This window comes from Kryptolebias marmoratus, linkage group LG10 (genome assembly GCF_001649575.2).
Source record: "Kryptolebias marmoratus isolate JLee-2015 linkage group LG10, ASM164957v2, whole genome shotgun sequence".
NCBI lineage: Eukaryota > Metazoa > Chordata > Actinopteri > Cyprinodontiformes > Rivulidae > Kryptolebias > Kryptolebias marmoratus.
In genome coordinates this window covers 11,303,207-11,326,501 of record NC_051439.1, presented here as the reverse complement: position 1 = coordinate 11,326,501, position 23,295 = coordinate 11,303,207, and the positions used below count along the sequence as shown (strand labels likewise).

Here is a 23,295-nt window from a genome sequence, read left to right as displayed (position 1 = left end):
GGCGAAGATCCTGGGTCCTCCAGCAAGACAACGACCCAAAGCACACAGGCCTGGTTGAAAGGGAAAAAATGGACTGTTTTAAAATGGCCAGCAATGAGTCCTGATCTCAATCCAATTGAAAATCTTTGGGTGGAGCTGAAATCTGCCATTGGCGAAAGGAACCCTGCAAATGTACAAGAGCTTGAGCATATTGCAAAAGAAGTGTGGGAGAAAATGCCACCCGAGAAGTGCAAGAAGCTTATAGATGAATATAAGAAACGTTTGGAGGCCGTCATTGCTGCCAAAGGCTGTGCAACCAAATATTAAAGAGGGGTGTCAATATTAGTGCACATGCTGGTTTTCTGTTTTGTCCTTTGGAATTAAAATATTTAAGTTGAAATGGTAATTGTCTTTGTTAAATTACTTTGGACCTGAAATTGAAAGATTCTGCTGATATAAGTTTTGAACATTTCCATTTATTTCTGAAGATATTCACTCAGCTATGCAAATCATGAAGGGGTGCCAATAATGTTGAGCAGGACTGTACATATAAATGTCAATATTAGAAGATATTTTTTGCAGCACGGTACAGTTGTTCTATACATCCGTGGATGCAGCGATAATGGATTCTGTGACAAAGTGCGGTGATTTTCACTGCAGAATAGCATCGGTTCTTATCACTGTGCTAAATATAGTAACAGATAATAAGATTTGACAATGGGTCTTCTGAGATGCCCTCATTAGGGGGTAACAGAATTATGAAAAGTATGTCTGTTCCCAGTTTGACATTAGGTCACGCAACCCTCCAAGTAATTTTCTTTCCAGTCAGTTCAGCTGCTGGTGGCCTTGTCCTTCCTTCTCATAAGCTTTCTAAGATTAGATATTTTCTGCTGCCTGAAATCGTTTCATCCCTTGGATGCTTTCCTGTTGTAATAAATTGATAAAAACCAACAATCTGGGTCTTTCTGTTGACTTTTCCTTTTCTAGGGCGACCATACAGTACACACAAATACATGTAGTAAAGTCTTTTTATTTTTTGATTAAAATGTTTTAACCGCTTACCTGTTCTCAACAGAGAAAGCACAAAAGGAGCAAACTACAACCATTTAAAAATAGATTTAGCATAGAATAATTAGTTTATTTTGCAGTTTGCATTCAAAGCTTTGTATTATTAAGAGTATATTTTTGTTATTCTTTCTTGTGAACATTTAGGAGTTGTCAGATAACAGAAGAGAGGAGAAGCTCAAACCCTTTCTGATGCCGACGACACATTAAACTTGTTTGTGTTGCTTTCATGTAAAAGAAACATCGAGTTTCTTACTGGTGCACAAATTCTACTGTCAGGTAATTACAAGAATACATGTTGGACTCAGGTTATGTGGCTGGGTCTTCCTGATTCAGAACAATCATATTTAAATACCTATATCACAGCTGGCTGAAATACAACCAGTTTCTGTCACAACCGAAGCATTTCCCTGCGCGTCAGGAACTATGCCGATAAATAACAGAAGCGTGAACTCAGAGGTCGTTCAGGCTCCGCTGCGGAGCTGCTCAGCCCGGGGTTTGAAGTGGGCAGCGTTCAGTCCATGTCCTCCTCCACGGGCTGCGTCGTCACTTCTACTTTTTTCGGGGGGATGTAGGAGCCCATGCCTGCAGCCCTCTCTGCCTCCGCCTGAGTGTAGGGCTCCTCTCTGAGCTGCTTCAACCTGCGTGCAGAGGGAGAGAGGCGAGCTTTTCAGACCATCTCCAGAAACAGCATCGAAAGCTCCAAGTCAGAGGCAGGCCGTACCGCTTCTTGTGCACTTTAGTTTTGAAGTGCTCCTTCAGAGATCTCAGGTCCACAAAATATCTGCTGCAAGACATCAAGAAAGAATTAAAAGACCATCCACAGCACACTTTGCAACAGGTTTCTTTTTTTTCTTTATAAGTGGTCTTCATACTCTTCCGCTGCAACATTCGTGAACGTCAAACTCAAAGACAGGAAGAAAGATGGTTTAATTTGTAAGGTGATACTCAAATCACTGTTGCTTGAATGGATGCATTTCATGTCAGAGCTTTAGACTAAGATGCTTTTATCTTGAAAGTGATGTTATGCAGAAGCTCAGGGTAACAATGTGGAATTTTAGCTCAATATTTCTGAAACTGACAGAGTTCAAATCAAATCAAAAATGGCTCCCAACTTCCTACATTTAAGTGAGAATAAAACTGAAGGGATTATTTCCGGTCCCAGTGGGAACCGCAGCACTCCTACAGAACTGGGTAGCTCAGAGACTTTGTTTTGTTTTTTTTAAAGCGAAGTCATTTTTATCCATCGATGGAACGGGTGATTCACGCTATGATTACTGTAACTCTCTGTAGGTTGGTGTTAGCCAGGCCAGCCTCTCGTCTTTTAACATGAACAAAAAAAAGGGGTGAACACATCTCCTCTGTGCCGGCTTCCTTTCATTGGCTCCTTGTTCGTTTTAGAATTGCTTTTAAAGTTTTACTGATGATCTAAAAGACCCTGAATACATAGGATCCCTTAGATCTGCTGATTGTCCACAGAGGAGATCAGTTCTAGCTTCAGCTCCTAAACTGTGGAACCAGCTGCCCCTACATGTTCAACAGGCTTCAACTCTTTTTTTTCATCCTAAAACAGCTCTTGCACCATTTCAATGGTTTCATTTTATGGTCTCTTGTTTTATGTGCATCACAAAGCAGTGGGTTTTTTAAAAGTGCTATATACACAGGTTTGATTTTATGTTGCCAACAGGGTCAAAGACACAGTGTAAAAGCAGAAAGAGGAAGCCTACGCGCAGTGTAAGCAGTAGTGTTGGGCGCATCCCGTCACGTCGTAGTCCACCTCCTGGTGCAGCAGCTTGGCCACTGTCTCCGGCTTCATGTCAGTGTGGATCTGGTCCAGGTCTCTGGTCCTTCGCTTCGTCTTCCACTTCTTTGCGATGTTCTTCTTCTTGTCGCTCTTGTGGTTTCCTGTTTGTTTGGACTTCCCCATGGTGACGGCAGGCCTGGAAGGAACACGAACAACAACCTTCAACTTCGGCAACCGGGAACAAACGTCGCTCAACGTCACTTTACGACACTGTCACAAAGTTTAGCCTCCCTGGATGTTATTTATGATTACCTGTATCTCGTCTTAAAGCAAATTTATTTTATAAAACATCCTCAGGTGTATTTTCAGGCTTTGCTTACCTTCTGCACGTGTAGCCAGGAGAAACAACATGGACTTCCGGGTCAAACGGACAGTGAAGTTCACCTGCTCGACTGTAGGGGGCGCCAAATACCACCAGGAGCAAAACTGTAGTAAAATCTGATTAATATCAAATAAATAGTAAATGCCAGGCTTACAAACTATTTTATCTTTATTTTTCCTCTCTATACTAAATTTTAGCCACTATATTTGAGCACATTATACGTTTATGATTCAAATAATAATCGTTTTGTTCACAATTTACTGCACAGACGCTTTTCTTTTACTTATTTTTGCTACTTTTTATCTGGCAAGAAGAACACTAAGATGCCTTACACAGGACCGTGACAATTAAAACCCTCCTTGCAAAAGACAATTTTCCCCCAAAGGCAAAGATAATGTCTCTCATTGCTGTGATTATCTTGCATCATGATTCACTTTATGGGTGTTTAAGTCTTTATGATCTTTAAGATCGGCCATAATGTAGCAATTTGATCAATTTGACAGTAATATGTGTAACAATTTTATTCCCCCCCCATCTTTTATGTGTCACTTATGGGATATTTTAAGCTATTTTATTCCATATATTAAAGCTATTCTGGGCCTCATAATTGTTGTTAGTCATTGTACTTTTCTGCAGTTTAAGTTACTTAGAATAGCTTTGCAGTAATATTTCCATGCAGGTGTTTTTATTTATTTGTTTGTTTGTTTGTAACTCCATCGGTCCCTAACTGGTGTCTGGTGGCTCCTTCACGTGTTTGTTTGTGCGTCTAGTTTTTTTGTCTTTCGACGTCACTGCAATAGTAAGAACATGTGTAACCCATATTGATAACGCATTACATACAAATTATTGCATTCAAACATTTATTTTTATTTTTATTTTAATTACTAAAGAAAGGTACAACTCAACTCCTCAACCAGCTGACTTGGTCCGATTTGTTTTTACGGGGGGGCACGCGCAGGCGAAGTTCATGTGACGTGCTTGAACATTTCGGACGGCCCCTGAAGGCAGCACCAGCCCCGCACTGCATACGCGCCGAGGCAGAGAGCGAAGATGGCGGAGAGCGTCGAAGCGGGGCAGGAATGGAGCGACTGGGCCCTGGACACGGCCGAGGACAGCGTAATGGCAGTGGAGACCCTGCTGGCCACGCTGAGAGCCTTCGAAGACGTCCTCAGGCAGCAGGAGATATCCGTAGCGTCTTCCACGGAGTACTGTGACAACTTCTGCCAGGTAGCGTTATCATGCGATATGGAAGCTACTGTAATTAGCTTTTCTGTTAGCTCAGCCGGACTGTTTTTTTCTCTCTCGCAGCCAGAAAGAAATGATCTGCGACGGCTGCCGGATAAATGGCAGCAGTTTAATTTGTGAAGCAATTGCACAATGTGCATTGTTAATCGAACTGACCAGTGCCTTTAATTTCACAGCAACAACTCCCTGTCACCATGTAGATAAGTGATTTATTGTACGTTCATATGCGGATGACGCGAAGGTGGTTTTGCTTTCAGTGACAACTCGTTTGCAATTAGATCATCATCATAATAATAATAATAATTTAAAAACCCAAACTACGAGATGCATGCAGAAGAAGACATCGTTACGATTTGCACATCATGCATTTCTGCTTTTATGGGGCGGGGCAGATCTGCTGTGTTTATCCAAATGTATTTGAGTTTGCATTTTAGTTTACCTAAAAAAGAAAAGAAAAAAAAAAAAAAGCTGCTTTACATTATTGCACCAGCACTATCTGCTGCTGTGGGGGAGTGTCAGGACCCAATCCCTTGTTGTGTTGAATTCCTTTTTTTCCCCACCCCCTGTCATTAATAGAGATTATTTAAATAATAAAGATTGCAGCTTTTACAATACAAAAAAAAAAAAAAACCCAAAACATAAAACAGACAAGCATTTGCCAAAGGAGCACTTAAACACCATAAACATGTCAATGAATAAATTAAATGAAAAGTGAAACTCCTACAGGGGGGTAAGAGTTTCACTGCATTTAGAGATTTACATTGAAATGAGCAAATATGAAAGTAAATGCCTTGCACTTTTACCTTTGATCTGCTTTATTTGTCATCTTATCTTATCTGTGATTTGATGTATCGGCCTGTCAAAAGTAAGAGCCACTTTCTCTTTCTAACCCAAGCCTTGTGCTTTTAAAGATGAAGCCACTAATATGCTAAAAATGACAACGATTAAAAGTGAGGCTGCACATTTCAATCGGATCCGGGAGGCGACAGAGTGGTAAATTGGGGAACTTGCCATTAATACTGGAGCTTTTTAACTTGATCTCGCCGTTTTCTTTTCTCATTTCTTCCCTCAGTTTTAGGTCAACTCTTTGAGCTGCAGCTGAGTGAATAGCAACGCTTTTTTCTCTTTACCAGGAAATCGCTTCACGGTCAGTTCGAGGAGGGTAGAAAATGCTTTCGGGGCTCCTGAAACGTCTCGCAACGTCTGCTAATCGTGCAAATAATTACGAGACGCGTTCGGCTCCGGTCGGAAGTAGTCCTGTAGTAATTAGTGCGCTGACGTGGGCCTCTGGGGGTCAGGACTTTATTCTCGGCTCCCTGTTGGGAGGGCGTTATATATTTAGGCAGAGGGGAATTAATGCAGTGCCGCTGCGGACGCGGGCACCAATCAACAAGGTGTCTGCTGTCTGGCAAACGAGCCTCCCGGGATGCTCCCCTGTGCTGCAGCGTGTCGCTGATGATTTAATACGAGCGTGCTGCCACCTGCAGAGGTGAGGAACGGCTTCACGTGTTGCTTCCTTTCATTTGGAGGGCAGGTGACCATATTTGCTGTTGACCGTTGCAGGCTACAAATAAGGGAACAATCTTGTATTATATTGAGGATTTAATGTATTTGTTGTTTGGGGGTATTGATGGAATCAGCATTTCTTGTAGGCGAAGTTCTGCTGGGTTATTCTTGTGCATTTATGTTTGTCATATTGCCGCTCTGTGGAGTCCCCTCAGGCCCAATCAGGATCACCGTAGACACCCCCGACGCCTCCAGGGCCGTCAGCTGGGATCAAACAGGTGTCGGCTGACAGGTCCCCGAGGAGGAACGCCTTTCTTCACCCAGACAGCCGACTTCCTATCTGATCTTCTCTTTTGATCACATTTACAGGTTCTTTTTTTTATGACTGTTTTTTTCTTCTTTCGTGTGTGTGTGTGTGATGTGTGTAGGCACTGATGCACTATGCTGGGAGCAGGAACTCCATGGAGCACGGCCTGCCTCTCCTGGAGGTCTACTGCCTGTCCATAAACTGCTTTGCAGCAGCCAGATCCCACCTGACGGCGGAGTCCGACAGAGTGGCTCTCGTTTTGAAGCGACTCGCTTTGTGAGTACTGAGGAAAATTGACGTGAATTTAATCCTAAAAGACTGTCGAAGCAGGCTCGTTTCTTTGGCCCGATCACCTCATCTCAGCCATCTGTGCACTTTCACTGGGTGATATATGGAGTTTAAGATGATTAGTTCATCTTTTTTTAATCACTTTTGGTCTATAAAACGTCTATTGTCTTGATTTAGGCAAGCCCTCCAGATTTTTCTTATAAAATTCTCTTTAAATGTTCATCTTTACAGCACAAGTGACTATTTACTCCTGTTTCCAGCTGCTGATCCTGATCAATGCTGCCAAACTCAGTTTTTCTTATCTACCACATTCCTCCCGTTTCTTTTATCCATTTTCTCTGCTCTGCTATTGGCTGTCTTTAGTTTTTATGTCTAAACCGTATTTTATTTGCTTTATATACGATGTAGGGTTTGTGTTTGTAATTCTGCAGTCTTGCTATACAACAAATTAAGATCCTTAAGATTTGTTGCAACACACTGAGGGACAACAAGCGCCATTCGCTTTTCCTGAAGCTGAAAGGATGTTTCTTTGGGTCGAGTCTCTCTGAGGCCAGCCAAGGACGTGTGTGTATGGCGGAAATGAATCCGTGGGGTTGGGGGTGCTCTAAGATAATCAGAGTTACTCACAGGCGTCTTTTAAATTCTCTGAAAGAGATAACGTTCCAGCAGCCCGATGAGATGACCTAACGTAGCAGAAATGCAGGCTGGTTTGCGTCCTCTTGGTTACTGTAACGTGGCCGGAGATCTGTTTGACACTTTGGTCGTAAAGTAAAAAAAAGCGCTGCTTAGTGTTTCTGCAACCGATCACCCCAAATATTACAAACTGGAACTTTAACAACAAAAAAACACAAAACAAGTACATTTTAGGTCTACCACAGTAAACTGTAGGGTTGCTTTAATAGAAAATCAAGATAACAGCAGACGTCTTGAATGTAATTAATTGTTATATGTGATTTTTATAATGAATTGTCAGACATTAAAGGGTTTGCGCTGCACCCAAATATTCCCAAATATACTGAAAATACTCATCAGGTTGGAAAAAGTTCAGCTTTTTTATGTTAAATGCTCAGTCCTTGCAGCGCAGCTTTCATCTCATCTGCAAAGTTTCACCTGACAAGGTGAACACATCTCATTTGTCAGCAGTTCAGTTCAAATATGAGGAGTTTTTGGGTGGAGTATTTTTAAAATGTTTCACCACAATCCAGGACTTTTAATGTGTTTGTTGTCAGAAGATTGCAGAGCTGCAGAAACCTTTCCTTCGCCGTTAAAATGTAGGTTTCTCCTAAAACAGGTGATGTGGTGATATCGTGACGCTTTTGTTTTTTTGTGGGCTTCGGTGAGGTAAGGTGCGGCTTTGTTTCGTCTTTCCCGCAGGAGCTGCTTCGAGCTGTTGCTGTCGGTGCCGGAGAACGAAATCCCGTTCGAGGCCTGGCTTCAGTTCCACCACTCCGTTCAGGTACGAGCGCCGGCGGCAGGGAAGCGTTCCTTTTCGTTTCGTTGCGCCGATGTAGCTGTAGCACCTGGTGCTTTAATGCAGTTTACCTCAGTGAAAGGTTCCCAGCATGCTGAGATAACATTTAAAGGTTCTAACACTGATAAGGGCATTCATGACCACTGAAAAATGATACAAGCTGCATTTATATACTTTATACAGAGGTGTGACGCCATTAGTTGTAGGAGGATTAATTAGACTGTAATCTGTAATCATTATAGTTCTTAATCTGCTCTTGCAGCAGCTTAACGTCAGCATCTGGATCAATTTGATGGAAAAGGGGGAACTTCAGACTCTTATTGTTCCTGTAGCACCACTTCTCCTTGAGCCAGTGCTTTTGTTGCCGGAGCAGAATGGGTTTAAGGCTAACGTGGACGATGATTCCCAACCAGCCCTGGTAGAAAAGGAATCACCGGTGACACGGAGACAAAGCCGCCTTACAAATCTGTCCACAAGCGGACAAATAAACGCCCGCCGAAGCACTTGTGGTATCTCCTGTTATCAGCTTTTTCCCACATTCACACCCTTGTGGTAAAAAACGAAGTATCTGTGCAACGTGTGTTTGAGAATCAGAGCGTTTGTGCCGTCGGTGATGAAGTGTTTAAAATCAGTGTAGACAGCAGTGTTATGTTTTTATCATTTATTGGCTCTAAACTGCAAATCAGCATGAAACCTGTCCCATCTTACACTCCAGCCAGAGAGGTTTTGGACTATATTAGTATTTACACACTAAATATATCCAAGCTTTGCCAAAAAAATCTATTTAAGAACCGTGGGAACTTTCAGTGCGATGTCTAAATATATGCTAACAATATAACTAATATTCTGTCTTTGCTGTTTTCAGTGTGCCAAGATAAGTAGCAGTGACACATAAATGTAGCTTAGATTTTACTCTAAAATTAGATTATTTCAGTCGGGAAATTATGTTTATTTGCAGTTTAAAGAAAAGTACTCGCAGAACAGCAGCTGTTGTCTTTTTTTTTTTTCAGATTCCAGTTTTATGTGAAGGAGATGAATTATTAAACTGTAAAATGAACTTATGGCCTCTTTTGTGCTGTTTATCAGTCGTAGTTTAAAATCACCTCCATTTTTTGACAAACAACAGGACTTGATTTTACTTGAAGTACAGTTTTAATCAGGAAGTAATTCAAAAATGTGTTAATTGTCCCTCTGTGTTCACTGCAGATTACACACGATACGTTGATCCAATATGGAAGCACAGACCTCCAAGCTCTGCTCCAGATCACAGGAGAGGGTGGAGCGTGGAGCAACCCGGTCCTCACTTCTCTCCTCACCGGCCAGCCCACCAACCCAGAGGAAGGTTAGGATTCAATCCCTCTGTCTCTCTCCCTTCGTTTGGACCTGCAGATTTAACGCTCAGGTGTAGCTCACCGCTCAGGCTGTGTTCGCTTCTGTTTGCAGTGAACGCGTACATAAGCTTGGAGGGCGAGGGCTTCATGGAGATGCGGGTGAAACACCTGGAGAAAATGGGCGAAGTGGCCAAGGCGGTGGTTTTGGCCAAAGCTTGCACCGAATGCAGCTTCATTCCCAACCAAGCGACGTTTCGTCAGACGTATGTGTCCCTGCTGTGTCACCTGCTGCCCAACGAAGAAGCCATAATGGAGGTATGACTGTAGCTCGTGCATGGATGGAGAAACAACTGAAAACGTAACTTTAAATAACAAAACTTGACCTTTTGTTTGTTTGTACCGTCTCAGAAATCTTAAGCTGTTTTTCAAGCTTTCTGTATAAAAACCCTCTGCTTGTTTAAGATGAGTAATCCGTAGTTTTGCTCATATTTTTATGGTTTTATCCTCTTACTTCAATAGGAATGTTTTTTTTTTAGCACAGAAGCACTTAAAACTTGAAATCAGCTCATTATCTCACCCTTTAAGTGCTTGCAGAAAAAAAAGTGGAGTTTTAGATGGATTTCCAACAAACAAGCTTTTTTGCCTTTTTAGTAAATAATGCTGGAAAAAGCTTTTTACACTCGGCTTATTATGCAGTTTTAGCAGCTGTGTGTGATCATGTAAAATTCATAAAACTGGAAACATGTCTAGTTGTTTATTCTGCAACGTTTTGTGTCTTTTTGTGAGAATTTTTGCTTCCGTCGCACACATCTTCGTTGAAAAATTCCTGAAAACCTTTTTGTTTTGTTTTTCTCGTTGCGTTTTCACTGCGGTGAACTTCATGTTTTATCCTGTCAGATATCCAGACTGGACTGCAAGGACGTGCTGGAGATCACAAGCAATCTGGAGACGGAGGGCGAGGAGAATACAGCCTTCATCCTGTGCACAACGTACCTGACACAGCAGCTGCAGCAGCAGAGTCTTTACTGTTCCTGGTGAGAAACCTCCCATCCATCAGCTCGGTGCTTTTCCATAAGTTGCTGTACAGCTTATTGGTTGTTTTGAGGGTAGAACCAAGTGACAGTCCTGGTGTTTTTGGTCGTATGGGACCCGCTCAGCTTGTATGACTACTGTTGAAACTCTGCAGACCTTTTGATAGGTCACCTCTTTGGCATAAACAAGAGTTTTAAAACGCTGAGTCGGCACGAAAACATCGACCAAGCTCAGATGTGTTAAGTTGCAACAGCGTCATATCTACTTCACCTTGAAAGAAAACCATAAAACTGTTTCACTTTTTTGTTTGTTTGTTTTGCGTTGGTTAAAAAAGTAATTTTCCGGATGTATAATTCACAACACAAATCACACATTGTGTGAAGACAGGAGCCCGTTCCTAACTTACCTTGAGTATTGATTTACAGATCGAAGGTTTTTTTTTCCTCTCCCTTCAGTGACTCAGGCCGAGTTTTGAGCTGCTAACTCATTCCGATCGCTCCCAAAAGACGTGGGAATCCTTTAGTGCAGAAAAATCTTTGCAAACTCATTCAGGATGAAAGCCTTTTTATACTCCTCTACACTTTACATCACATAAGTGGCTGCTAAATCAATATGATGTTATAAACACATGCACACGGGGAGGTTGGGTGCATGTATCACTGCAGCTGATGCAGTCCACATTAAGACGCAGAGGAGAGTAAAACCTGGGTGTCTCCCCTCCTTTTCTGACTAAAAACATAAGACCAATTTGCAGCAACTCCTGCTTCCCACAACACGTCTTTATTTCATCTTTTACTCACGCAGGGAGAACTAATTCAGCACCAGAGGAGGCAGCACAACAACAAACTGGTTCAAAGCAGAGAAATCAGTTTTTATGAGCGTTAATCTCTGCTCCTGCTTTGTGATTCAGGACTATTATCTGTGTGTGATTTTGCCACAGTATCCATGTCTTTGGGACTTGCAGTGAATTATCGTCCTGCAGCTGAAAACCTCTCAAATAAAACTGAGGCTTCGGGTACAGATACGTGTGCCGCTCCTCATTCTGCCAACCTTTACGTTTGTTTGTTTTCACCCGGTGTGTCAACATGGAGGGGGTGGGATGTACGTGCTCTGACAGTGAAGCCGATCTCACCCGTGACCCTAGTTTGCACTTTATACCGTGTTTTCCAAACTATAGGGCGCACTGGATTATAAGGCATGGTCCATTTTCGAGCTTTTGTCATATATAAGGCGCATTAAGCGAAACAAAACGGCTTCCTGTCTTTTCGGAGAACACTGCACCGACATAAGCGTCAAGTCTAAACGCCTCCACTGCTTGCTCAGGTCTGCACGCTGCTACAAAACGCATCTATAACTGAGCCTTAATGCTGCAAGCGGCGCGGCTTTGTAGTTTACCAAAGTCGTACTAAAATATCACGACTTCTTACATCTATAAGGTGCTCCAGATTATAAGGCGCCTTGTCGTTTATTGAGAAAATTGAAGGTTTTAAGTACACCTTATAGTCCAGAAAATACAGTAATTGTTTAAAAATAAGCTATAGGGACAGTTGCTGAGACGCTCTGCTATGAAAACACGATGGATTTAAAACGGCATCACCTTGACCAGATGTCTAAATTAAAGCTCTCTGGTTTTATTTATGTGCCGTTTTGTTCTCGAGTTTACAGTATTAATGTGTAAATCTTGTTCCGTCTTTTATTACCCAACAGGGAGTTGGTGTTGCTGTGGAGTAAGCTTCAAAAGAAACTCGACCCCTCATTGATGTCTCTTCTGGAGCGATGCCTTCAGCTTGGAGCCATTGCCAAAACTGTCCAGCATTTACTTTACCTGGTCCGTGTGATTCAGTCAGAGGTGAGTCTAAACAACATCAATGCCAACGTTTCATATTAAAGTGAAGATAATATACATGTGCAGGCACATTTGGTGTCATTAGGTTAGCAGTCCAGCTCACACAGGTTCATAAAAGTGCTTAAGACGACATGAAAAAGGTGTAATTGTTTTTGCATCACTCTGTGATAATATATTGTTCTCGTTCTAGGCGGAGAACCTGGCAGTACCTTCCTCGGTCGAGCTTTGTGTCAAAGCCCTCCAACTTCCAAAGCAAGAAGACTCAGAGACGCGAACGTCCGTATGCAAAACGGTGTCCTGCCTTCTTCCAAACGACCTCGAGGTGTTGCGCGCCTGTCAGCTCACGGAGTTCCTCCTCGGCCCCAGCCAGGACGCCTTCGCCTGTCTCGAGGAGCTCTACCTGCGCCCGGACCAAAAGAATGAGCAGGAGAGCGAGGTCATTCCCAACTCGCTGCGCTGCGAGTTGTTACTAGCACTGAAAGCCTACTGGCCTTTTGACCCCGAGTTCTGGGACTGGAAAACTCTTAAGTACCACTGCACATCCCTCCTCGGCTTGAAACCCGAGTCAGAGGAAGACGAGGAAGAGGAGGCAGTGGTAGACAAACAGGAGAAGGCTACACAACATGAACTGCAGGGAGTTACAATTAAAGTAGAGTCTGGGCATCAAAACAGGATAAATGGAGGACTTGACAGCGACAATCGTCAAGATAGCAAACCACTCACCAACCACAAAGAAGTCAAGGATGGGCGTGCGATCAAAAGGCCAAAGTTCTGGTGCCAGATTTGCAAAAGGTCAATCACTGACATACAAATCATTCACCACTCCAAAAGACACATCAAGGAGAACATTCACCCCTGCCCCGTTTGCTTGGAGAAGTTCAAGAGCAGGGAGGACCTCGTTCCTCACATGAGGAAGCACATCCGGAATGGAATTCGCCTTTCGCACAACGTGACAACAAACAAGAACGTGCCAAAACCGACGGACGAGGACGACGACATCGAGCCCGGCGAGATCCCCGTCGACCCCTCCCTGATGCTGTACTACAAATCCACGCACGACCCCGAGGTGCTGCACCACATCGTGCAGCAAACCAGAACCCTGAAAGAGAGGCACGCAGACGACGACGAGCACGTGACGTTCGAGTACATGGACAGACACTTCAAGCTGCAGAACCGCGAGGAGTACCCGTGCCCAGGGACTAACTGCAATCGGATTTTTAAACATTCCAAGTACCTGTACGTCCACCTGAAATCAGAGCACATAGGTGATGACAACGTGAAATATTTTCACCAGATGAGAGACAAGCGAGAGAAGTGCGTGTTTTGCAGGCGGCATTTCGTCTCGGCCTACCATCACCGCAAACACAGAAAGGTCCACTACGGCGAGCGGCCTTACATATGCGCGGTTATAGGTTGCGGCGCACAGTTCAAGACGTCTAACGAGCTCGTCACTCACAAGCAGACCCACGGCTATCAGCTGAACTACCAGTGTGAGCTCAACGGCTGCTACGTCACGTACTCGGACCTGGGCCAGATCTATCACCACGAAGCGCAGCATTTCAGAGACGCGGCGTTCACCTGCTGCGGCAAAGAATGTAAAAAGTTCTACTTATCCAAAAAGGACTTCATAAAGCATTTATCCACGCACAAGATAACTTTCAAAGAAGATGACTTCGAGGCTCAGAGGAAGGCGAAGCGGAAACTGTTTAAGCCCGTTCGCGAGGTGCCGGCGCGCCCTAATAAGGCGGTCGAGTCGAGAGGCGTCGTAAATGGAGATGTCTTGAGCGCCCAGTCGGGGAGTTGCGCCGCCTCTCCGCAGGACTCCGACGTCAAGGAGCCCAAGGCGACAATAACGCTGGTGGCTATGTGCTTCGATGGAAGCAAGTTCACGTGTGGGTTCGAGAAGTGCGGGATGACTTTTTCCAGAGCCAGAGACGTGCAGAGACATCTGAAGTGCGCTCACCCCGATCACCTTAAACTGGAGAACAGGGAACACAAACACGACAAGGAGCAGGACTTCGTGTCGAAAGAGATAAAGACTGAAACTGAGCCGGGGGGGGAGGAGAAGGGAACGAACGAGACCTCGACTTCAGTTCCGCCTGCGGAGCCTGGCAAAGACAAAAAGGTGTCCGCTCCTTCAAAGGGCAAAGAAATGAACATTTTGAGCCTTAACACAAAATGCGATGCCCTGAAAGAACTTGTTCTCGGGCTGAGTAAGCTCAGCCTGAACGCCTCATCTTCCCACAGTTCGCCAGTCGAGCCCCCTCAGTCCACGCCCGACTTGAAGTCGTCGCAGATGTCTCTCCATCAAGCCATCATGGCAAAGCCTCCCGTTGTGTTGCTGAAGAAGAGGCCGCAGCTGTCCGAGGAAAAGGTAAAAGTCCAAACTGAACAAAAATTAGTAACCAGCGAGGAAGAAAGTGTTGAATCATTAGCCTCAGCCAGGCCGTATATCTGTAAGAGCAAAGGGTGTGGCTTTAAGAGCGGCCAAAGTTACAGCTTACAGCGCCACTATAACTCCGTACACGGCTACAGCATGGAGGAGGCCAAAAGGTTGACACCCTCTTTCAAGCCTTACAAGTGCCAGCTTTGTCCCAAGAGTCACAGAGAAAAGCGAGTGCTGAAGGCCCACTACATAAACACCCATAACATAAGTGAGACCTTGATAGCCCGAATAAGGTGTGGGTCCACGCAGTGCGAGGGAGGCGAGAAACCCACGTCTTCAACCAAGCAAACGTCTCAGCCCCTGACCAACCCCGGACCAAAAGGTAAGAAGAGCGAGAGCCCTAAGCAGGAACATCTGCCTGAGGCAAAAAATGGCCAAAACATGGACAATCAATCTCCGTCTGAGGAGGAAGGGGAGGAGGAAGCGGAGAGCGGGGAAAAGGACGATGAGCAGAAAGGACGGAGTAAGGATGAGATGACACAGAAGCTCAGAACCAGACGGCTGGTAGCCAAAGGCAACCTGTGCTATATACTCGATAAGTTCAGCAAGCCGTTTCATTGCGTGGCGAAAAACTGCGACGCGGCCTTCTCCACCCAGGGAGGCCTCGTGCGCCACCTGCAGTTAGTCCATCATTACAATCGCTCGCAGCTGCTGTTGGAAAAAGACTGCGACGTGCAGCACAGTCCAGAAGTCAGGAAGGACCCTGCGAAGAAGAGACCCCTCCCCAACTCGGACGAACCTCAGCCCCAGTTCAAATGCCACTTTGCTAACTGCACTGCCTCGTACCACCTTAAGAGCAGCCTCGTGCGTCACACCCGGGATTACCACTCTCAGCCACCCGGGCTAATAAAGTGCAAGTTCGACGGCTGCTCGAGGGTGTTCAGTCACGATGAAGCACTTAAAAAACATACACTTTATAGCCACTACGAGTACTACGATTCTCTGGTGGTTCGACTTCAGAGCACGCACAAAAAGTCAATTACTGGATGCCAAAAGAAACTCATAGTGACGCCACAGAGTCCCCAGAAAGAAGAAACTAGTTCACCTACCGCACAGAAATCTGAGCAACCCAGAGAGCAAGAAGTAGCGGCCCAGTCGGAGGAAAACGATGACAAAGATCTTAAGGAAGTCGAATCACCCTTAGAAAACACATCCCAAAATCGTTTTGTTTTTAGATCTCACGAGGAGGCGCTACAGATGTGTCAGGACCGCTGCATGCCCGTTGCCTACCCCTGCATGGTCCAGGACTGCGACTCCGTTGTCGTATACATGCGCAGCTTGCAGCGCCACTACGTGAGAGTGCACCACATGCTGCGGGAGGACGTTGTGAAAAACGACAATAAGCTGTTTTTTAACGCCGAACAGCTGGAGGAACTGATTCAAAGGAAATCGGCCGGGCTGGCCGTGACAGAGGCGTCCTCTCCCGACCAGGTTTTCAAAACGGAGTGCAAAGCAGAGCCTGAGAACACTGGGGGGGCGCCTTCACCCACGAGTCACCCCTGCATCAAGACGGAAACACGGGATGAGGCGATTCACGATTTTCAAAATGTCCCAGAGAGAGAAGAGGACAGTCACAGTCCTCAGAAAGTCTCAGAGATAAAAGAGGATGGTCCCGATTCTCAGAAAGTCTCAGAGAAGGAAGAGGATGATCACGATTCTCAGAAAGTCTCAGAGAAGGGAGAGGAAAGTCACGATCGCCAGAAAGACTCGGAGAAAAGGGAGGACAGTCACGGTCCTCAGGTAGTCCCAGAACAGGAAGGGAATAATCACAATCCTCACAACAACGTCCCCCCAAAAGAGGAAGAGCTTCCAGCTGCAGAGAGAAACGGTGTCCTTGTTGCACATGAGGTGCTTCCCGGTGAAGCCAGCGCAGGCGGTCCCTCTGAGGACCCCTCGGCAGCGCTGCAGAGACCTCCAAAGCAGGAGCAGAAATCAAACCTTGAGAAATTCATACCTCTCCTTCGCCCCGTCACCGTCGACCTTTCACCTCCGTACTCGCTGCGCTTCATTTCCGAGGAGAGCTTCCAGAACGCGTCAGGCAACAAAGATAACATCAAAGTGGTGAACGGGTCCGCCTCTTTGCCCCCGCCTCCCGTTCGCCAGCCGCTGAAACGGAAAAACGAGCTGCCCGAACAGCCTTTAAACGTGAAAGAGACTCAGCCTAACAGCCCTCCTCCATGCCTTTTCGACATCGCTGCCTACAAGCCGATGGGCTTCGAGTCCTCCTTCTTGAAGTTCATACAAGAGACGGCCCCGAAAGACAAGGACGCACCCGTGAAGCGGCGAGATGCCTTCAGGCGCAGCTGCTCGGTGAAGGAGAACAACCAGCTGGGAATCTCTCACACTCGCAGCAGACGCACTCATTCCCCGCTGGTGAAGTCCCACGCCGTGACTGGAGGCTTCACGTCGGTCCAAAACTTGAAGTCCATCCTGGACAAAGCCCTGGCTGGGTGTGGGGACCTGGCAATAAAGCAGCTTCAGTACCTCAGACCGGTGGTGGTTCTGGGAAGACCCGTGTGCACCACCACCCTTTCTGACCTCTTCCCATCTGAGACCAACAGCAGCAAACTGCTTCTTGGAAGTTAAACTGAGCACCTTTTTAAACTTTAACAATAGGAAATGACTATTTCACATGCTATGTATCAGTATTTTTATTTTATTTCCAAAACTGATATGTTTTCGCTGTTTTCTTTGTTTTTAAGTTAATTGAAGTTTTGTAGAAATTAGCATTATAATAAAAAAAGCCTCAACAGTACACTTCAGAGTTGTCTGACAGTATTTTAGCTTTTGTTTATGAATGCAATCACATACTATCCAATATGTTAATTCACAAGTACAAATGTATATACTCCAGCCCTCCCAGATAAATGTTTAGCTTTGCAGATTAAGAAGGATCAGTAGCATAATGCAAGGCCTTTTCACTTCTGTGAAAATGTGACAAAAACGTTTCCTGACTTCAGAGTTCTCGAGGAATATGTTTGGTTATTTTTCACCTTGGTTTATATGAGGAAAAAAAAAAAAGTGTTTGGCTTCAGATGTGGGAGGACATGTATGTAACACTTTGTAGAAAAATAAATGTGAAAATCAGGGCATCTACTGAGCATTGCAGTTGCCTTTTTTATTTTGCCAGGTTTCTAAAGACGCGGGCTTAAGTGCAGACGTTTTTGAGTTTAATCTAACAATCAATTTGACACTCGATTGTCTCAGATTACAGCCTTTTTGGAGAAAAAGAAGATTTAATGCTCTATATACTGCTTAATCTGTAGTCTGGATTACCAGACCAGCAGTCCCAGAACCTTGTAGTTTCATTTGCGTCTCATTTGTTCAATATTTTATGTATCTTGTAACTTTTCTAGTAGGTGCTTTGTGCATTTTCTCACCAGTGCTCCAGCGTAACAGTAGGCAACTATACAGAATGAAAGAAGTCGGTTTGATATTCAAAACAAGCAAAACATCCAATGAAACAAAAACAATGTCCCCAAAACTAATGCAGCCTAATAAAAGAAGCACTTATCTAAAACACAAGGTAATAAATGAAGAAACTGGGACTAATAGAGACAAACAGTACAGGAAATGGTAAAACACACTCATTTAACATGGAAAATGTGTGCTATTTATTAGTAATGTTTTGTCATTAAAAGCTTTTTTTCGCTTAAAGTAAAAAGAATGAAAGTTGTAGTTGTGTTTGTTAGAGAACACGTGAATTAGTAATAGGAAAATAAAACTTAATCGCAATATCGCAACAACGCCAGCCACGTTAGTTTCCGGGTTACTGCACGGAACCAAAGTTGGTATTTAAATGTTTCAGCGGGGACGGAGTTTATCGTTGCGCCTTTCCGACAGGCTCGTTCGTTGCTCATATGAATGGAATGATATTGGATGTAAAAGCCTCCACTTGGGGATGAGAACTGGGTGCGCGGATTTCGTCTTTATTCAGTTTTTGTCGATTTAGCGTGGGTTCCGGTGTTCGGACAGTTTTTTCGTGCGGGACTTGAGCGGAAGCTGTGTGGCCGTTAGGCTGAGCAACAGTCGGACTGCTGCTAACGGCCGAGCTGAACCAGGAGGAAGATGTTGGAAACGATGTTAGACCTGCCGGTGGAGAAGCAGATATTTTACGCTGTTCTGGGATTCTCCTGGACGGTGTATCTTTGGGAGGCATACCTGTCCTACAGACAGGTGAGTTGGTTCATCGTTCTTCGGTGTGCCTCCCTAGTCCCTAGTCTGAACAGGAACTGAAATGTATCTATTGCAAATACATGAAGGTGTCATTATTTTTATGTAATTTGAAACCAATAGTAGCAGCAACCATTGAGAAAGATACCTCACATGAAAATAACTTCCCATAACAATATAAAATGCTAGAATTGTGCTGGATTTTGTTTGCAAAATGGTGTTTAACCTGGTTTTGGGTAAATGTAGAAATAAAAGAAGACTATTCAAACCCACATGTTTGATTATTTATAACATATACCTTGCATTTTAACCAGCAGATGACTTGCATAAAAGTTTGGCATAAATAGGTAAATTGAAAGAAAATCAGTGCTGCTAATAAATGCTTTTAAAACTACTTGAATGCAAGGATTAATGTTGAATATATAAAACTGAACAAATTGCCAGGTGTGGTAAATAAGAGTGATCTACATAAAAGTGACTAAAATTAATTTATCTGCATTCTGTTTTTCTTTCGAAATGTATTTAGCTTTAATAAATGTTTAACATTGTTCCAGATCGTGTGTAAACAGAGCTAAGAGGTGAACATAGTTGAAGCGTAATCTATATCAAATGTTGTGAAATATCATACTTGCGCAATAACCTCATTTGCAGAACCAGGTTTTATAAAGTAATTCTGAATCAGCATGATGGGATCAAAACTGTGTTCAGTATATCAAGAAGTCAGCCAAATCTAATCCAGTTTTAGTTACTAATGTTCTAATGTATTCAGCTTTTAATGGGCTCTGATTCGAGGCAGATAACAAATGTCAAACAGGATGCAAATACAGAACTGGGAGATAAGCTGGACAAGCTGGAACGCCTAAATCTTGCAAATAGACAAACTAAACTGGGTAAAATTGGCTTTTAGGAGCACCTTTTTCTTAAAAAATAACAAATCTTAAACAGAAAAAGGTTGCGAGTATGACTGATACTCCAATACTTGACTCATTTATTAACGAATTAGTAACTGTATCTGAAATACGAAGCCTTTATGAACTGCAAGATCTCCTTTTTACAGAGTTTATTAAATAATGCTGTATGATTGTCTTTTTCCACTTTGCAGAGGAGGATTTACAGATCAACCACACATGTACCACAGGAGCTCGGCAAGATCATGGATCCCGAGACTTTTGAGAAGTCGCGCCTCTATCAGCTGGATAAAAGCAACTTTAGCTTTTGGTCCGGGCTTTATTCTGAGACCGAAGGGACAGTAAGTAGTTTCAAAAGCCAACACTGTAAATGAACTTATTGTAAACGTGATTTTATTTTATTTTTTAAATCATGTTTTTATTCTAAACCATGAAATCTTTTTAGCTGATCCTGCTGCTGGGTGGGATCCCGTTTCTGTGGGACGTCGCCGGCTCTGCGACGGCTCGTTTTGGACTCACTCCAGCGTACGAGATCAGCCAGTCCTTGGTGTTCCTGACGTTCGCCACTCTGTTCAGCGCCCTGACTGGGCTCCCCTGGAGTTTGTACAACACGTTCGTGATCGAGGAGAAGCATGGCTTCAATCAGCAGGTACGCCAGCTGGACCGCTGTCGCCGTCGACAAATACGTTTTTTAAAAAAATTTTTTTTTATGGATGTAAGGAATGTTTGTCCTTCTCAGACGTTGGGGTTCTTCTTCAAAGACGCTGTGAAGAAGTTTGTAGTGACGCAGTGTATCCTGCTGCCTGTGACCTCACTGCTCCTGTACATCATAAAGATCGGTGGAGACTACTTCTTCATCTACGCTTGGCTGTTCACCCTGGCCGTCTCTCTGGTTGGTGCTGCCTTCACGCCCCCGCTGATTACTTAAAACCTCTCGTTGTTTAGGAATACCAATACATCCTATGTGCTGTTGTGCTCAAAGGTACTTGTAACCATCTATGCGGATTACATCGCACCGCTGTTCGACAAGTTCACCCCATTACCGGACGGAGAGTTAAAAACCTCGATTGAAGACATGGCCCAAAGTATAAGCTTCCCTCTCACAAAGATTTATGTAGTCGAAGGTAAGTTATGTCGACTTACTTATCGAAGTCTCAAGATGACTTTACTGTTATTACAAGTTTTTACTGCACAGGCTGGTTTAAATTATTCCATTCTCTGACTTTTTGTTTTTGATCATTTATTTCCAGGTTCCAAGCGCTCATCCCACAGCAATGCGTACTTCTACGGCTTCTTCAAGAACAAACGCATCGTGCTGTTTGACACTTTGCTGGAGGACTATTCACCTCTCAACAAACCCGGAGAACCGCAGTCCGAGCCGCCGGAGAATGATGAGACGTCCAGCGAGTCGAAAGCCAAGCCCAAGGTTTCTAAGAGTTAACTTTAACTTAAAAAGAAAAAACACAATTCTTATGGCACTAATTTGGTTTAAAAGTTCTGTAGAGCCACTGACAGGTCAAATGGTGAATTTGGAAGTAATAATCAGTGGTTGTTATCACATCAGGACCCGGTTCAGCCTGTGGGTGTAACAGTTTCACAGTTTTGAAATAGTTTTGTGCCTCAGCTGTAAATGTGTTAACTAACGTGTGTTTATGTGTTTGTGAGCGACTCTAATCGAGCTGCTCTGATCCTCCGACATGCGCTCTTAGAACAAGAAACAAGGATGCAACAACCCAGAGATCCTTGCTGTTTTGGGTCATGAGCTTGGCCACTGGAAGCTGGGTCATACTGTCAAGAATATCGTCATCAGTCAGGTGATTATGTTCATTTGTGTCTCTAAATGTGCTTTTTACGTTTCTACGTCAAACTATTAGCCCCGTTGGAATAAATCCTGCAGAACTCAGCTGTTGGGTTGATGTTTAATAAGTACTTGTTGTTTTTTTTATCCCTGCAGATGAACTCCTTCCTCTGCTTCTCCCTCTTCGCTGCTCTGATTGGTCGTAAGGAGCTGTTTGTAGCTTTCGGCTTCATTGACAGCCAGCCCACATTAATAGGCTTGATGATTATCTTCCAGTTCATCTTCTCTCCTTACAACGAGGTGATTATGAAGTTCCATATGAGCTTTCTCGCTGACTTCCTTCGAGTCGTTCAAACGTCCTCCTCTCTTCGCAGCTCCTGTCTTTCTGTCTGACGGTCCTGAGTCGCAGGTTTGAGTTCCAGGCGGATGCCTTCGCTCGTGGTTTGGGCAAAGCCTCGGAGCTGTACTCTGCCCTCATCAAGCTCAACAAGGACAACCTGGGCTTCCCCGTCGCAGACTGGCTGTTCTCCATGTGGCACTACTCCCACCCTCCTCTCCTCGAGCGCCTCAGGGCGCTGGGCAACGCCAAGCAGGACTGACGGGGCTGGAGGGGGGCGCGGCGCCCGCTGCCACCGCAGATCGGCCTCCGCAGACCTCTCCTGGCCCTGTGACGCTCCCTGGTCTTTTTTCTTCCCATCTGTCTCACCGACTCGTTTTATATTATTTTAGAATTTACTCCGCTTCCCAAGATTTTCAATTTTGTCTCCTTTAGATTCTTCGTTTTAAAGAAAACCAAATCCTACTGACAGAAAGCAAAACAAGTAGCCTTTACTCTCTTTCTATAGAAACACCAATTATGCACTTGTTGTGAGCAATACATCTGGACAATGTTTGTTTAAATAAATTTAAAAGGAAGTTATTGTCAGAGTATAATTCAGAGTAGTTTCATCTAATAGTGTTGTTTTGGACAGTAGTAAATTCTCCACTTTTAAATCTTATGTAAGTCAAAAAAAATGTTTGCTAAATCTTTTCTGGACTTTACTAAGATTATTAATGATCCGTTGTGATGCAGATATGGCACCCAGCTAGTAATAACACAAGTTTTATGGACTTACCATAAAGAATCTACTTCATATGTACTCATGACGGTACTTTTTACAAACAGGTCAGATTTTAAATTATCCCTTAAGTGCAGCACTTGTCCCCGATAAAATAATAAATTGTTCAAATTCAAATGTCTTTTAGAGAAGCAGTGTAGATACTTGGTTACTTCGACAAAACGTGAGTGCCTCTAATTCTCTTTTTGTTCTGATAGTGGACACGTTGTGAACAGAGCAGTTCAGAAAGTTTTATTTGACGTTAGTTTAGACTTGGGATTTTTATTTTTTTTACACAAATTGAGGAAGTGATTTTTCTTTTTCTTTTTTTTTTCCAAAGCACTTGCTTGCGGTCAAGGGTCCAACCAGACCTGTATATATGTAACTTTAGTGATTAGAGTTGGATCGTATGATGTAAATTGTGAAAGGATTTGAAATTTTTAAGTTGACAAACTTTTTTATTTTCTTCTCTTGGTTGCCTGGCAAGAAAATTATTAATCGTGGATCTTGGGAAGATGATCTACAAGGTTTCTTTTTCAGCAGACGAGCCAGAGTCGCGTTAGTTAAAGGAGGGGATTGTATGCTTTCTTTGTTGCATTGAATAAAACCATAAAAAAGCATTTATCTTATTTTGTTTACTTAAATATGAGAACAAGACTGTGATGTGGCAGCTTTCA

General features: G+C 43.8%; 3 protein-coding genes across 5 annotated transcripts; 2 read left to right on the top strand and 1 right to left on the bottom strand.

Moving 5' to 3' along the window:
- Positions 1-993: 993 nt before the first annotated feature.
- Positions 994-3,252, bottom strand: znf593 (zinc finger protein 593). Of its 3 annotated transcripts, none has more exons than XM_017411478.3 (4): positions 3,169-3,252; positions 2,772-2,984; positions 1,769-1,831; positions 994-1,685 (listed from the first exon to the last, which is right to left on the bottom strand). In XM_017411478.3, exons 2-4 carry the CDS (start codon positions 2,969-2,971, stop codon positions 1,559-1,561), a joined length of 390 nt encoding a protein of 129 aa, XP_017266967.1. In that variant the 5' UTR covers positions 2,972-2,984; positions 3,169-3,252; the 3' UTR covers positions 994-1,558. The 3 variants fall into 3 exon arrangements, with proteins under 3 accessions (XP_017266967.1, XP_017266974.1, XP_037833942.1); XM_017411485.3 differs by having other exon boundaries at positions 1,769-1,828; XM_037978014.1 differs by lacking the exon at positions 3,169-3,252 and adding an exon at positions 3,101-3,159.
- A 940-nt stretch (positions 3,253-4,192) lies between these two features.
- rlf (RLF zinc finger) lies at positions 4,193-17,734 on the top strand. Its single transcript, XM_017417435.3, has 8 exons — positions 4,193-4,397; positions 6,350-6,504; positions 7,891-7,972; positions 9,194-9,329; positions 9,431-9,633; positions 10,216-10,352; positions 12,058-12,199; positions 12,387-17,734. The coding sequence occupies exons 1-8, from the start codon at positions 4,221-4,223 to the stop codon at positions 17,226-17,228; spliced, it is 5,874 nt and encodes a 1,957-aa protein (XP_017272924.1). The 5' UTR covers positions 4,193-4,220; the 3' UTR covers positions 17,229-17,734.
- Positions 17,735-18,447: 713 nt separating this feature from the next.
- Positions 18,448-23,238, top strand: LOC108232691 (CAAX prenyl protease 1 homolog). Its single transcript, XM_017410643.3, has 9 exons — positions 18,448-18,818; positions 19,918-20,064; positions 20,169-20,372; positions 20,463-20,615; positions 20,706-20,847; positions 20,974-21,149; positions 21,433-21,537; positions 21,678-21,821; positions 21,896-23,238. The coding sequence occupies exons 1-9, from the start codon at positions 18,711-18,713 to the stop codon at positions 22,118-22,120; spliced, it is 1,404 nt and encodes a 467-aa protein (XP_017266132.1). The 5' UTR covers positions 18,448-18,710; the 3' UTR covers positions 22,121-23,238.
- Positions 23,239-23,295: the final 57 nt, after the last annotated feature.

Coding starts and splice junctions, on each gene's coding strand:
- LOC108232691 (XM_017410643.3), top strand. CDS start 18,711: ATGTTGGAAACGATGTTAGACCTGCCGGTGGAGAAGCAGATATTTTAC. Junction 20,848..20,973: donor AAAGATTTATGTAGTCGAAG/GTAAGTTATGTC, acceptor ATTTATTTCCAG/GTTCCAAGCGCTCATCCCAC. Junction 21,538..21,677: donor AGAATATCGTCATCAGTCAG/GTGATTATGTTC, acceptor TTATCCCTGCAG/ATGAACTCCTTCCTCTGCTT.
- rlf (XM_017417435.3), top strand. CDS start 4,221: ATGGCGGAGAGCGTCGAAGCGGGGCAGGAATGGAGCGACTGGGCCCTG. Junction 9,330..9,430: donor GCCCACCAACCCAGAGGAAG/GTTAGGATTCAA, acceptor TTCTGTTTGCAG/TGAACGCGTACATAAGCTTG. Junction 10,353..12,057: donor CAGAGTCTTTACTGTTCCTG/GTGAGAAACCTC, acceptor ATTACCCAACAG/GGAGTTGGTGTTGCTGTGGA.
- znf593 (XM_017411478.3), bottom strand. CDS start 2,971: ATGGGGAAGTCCAAACAAACAGGAAACCACAAGAGCGACAAGAAGAAG. Junction 1,832..2,771: donor CACTACTGCTTACACTGCGC/GTAGGCTTCCTC, acceptor GATGTCTTGCAG/CAGATATTTTGTGGACCTGA. Junction 1,686..1,768: donor ACTAAAGTGCACAAGAAGCG/GTACGGCCTGCC, acceptor CTCTGCACGCAG/GTTGAAGCAGCTCAGAGAGG.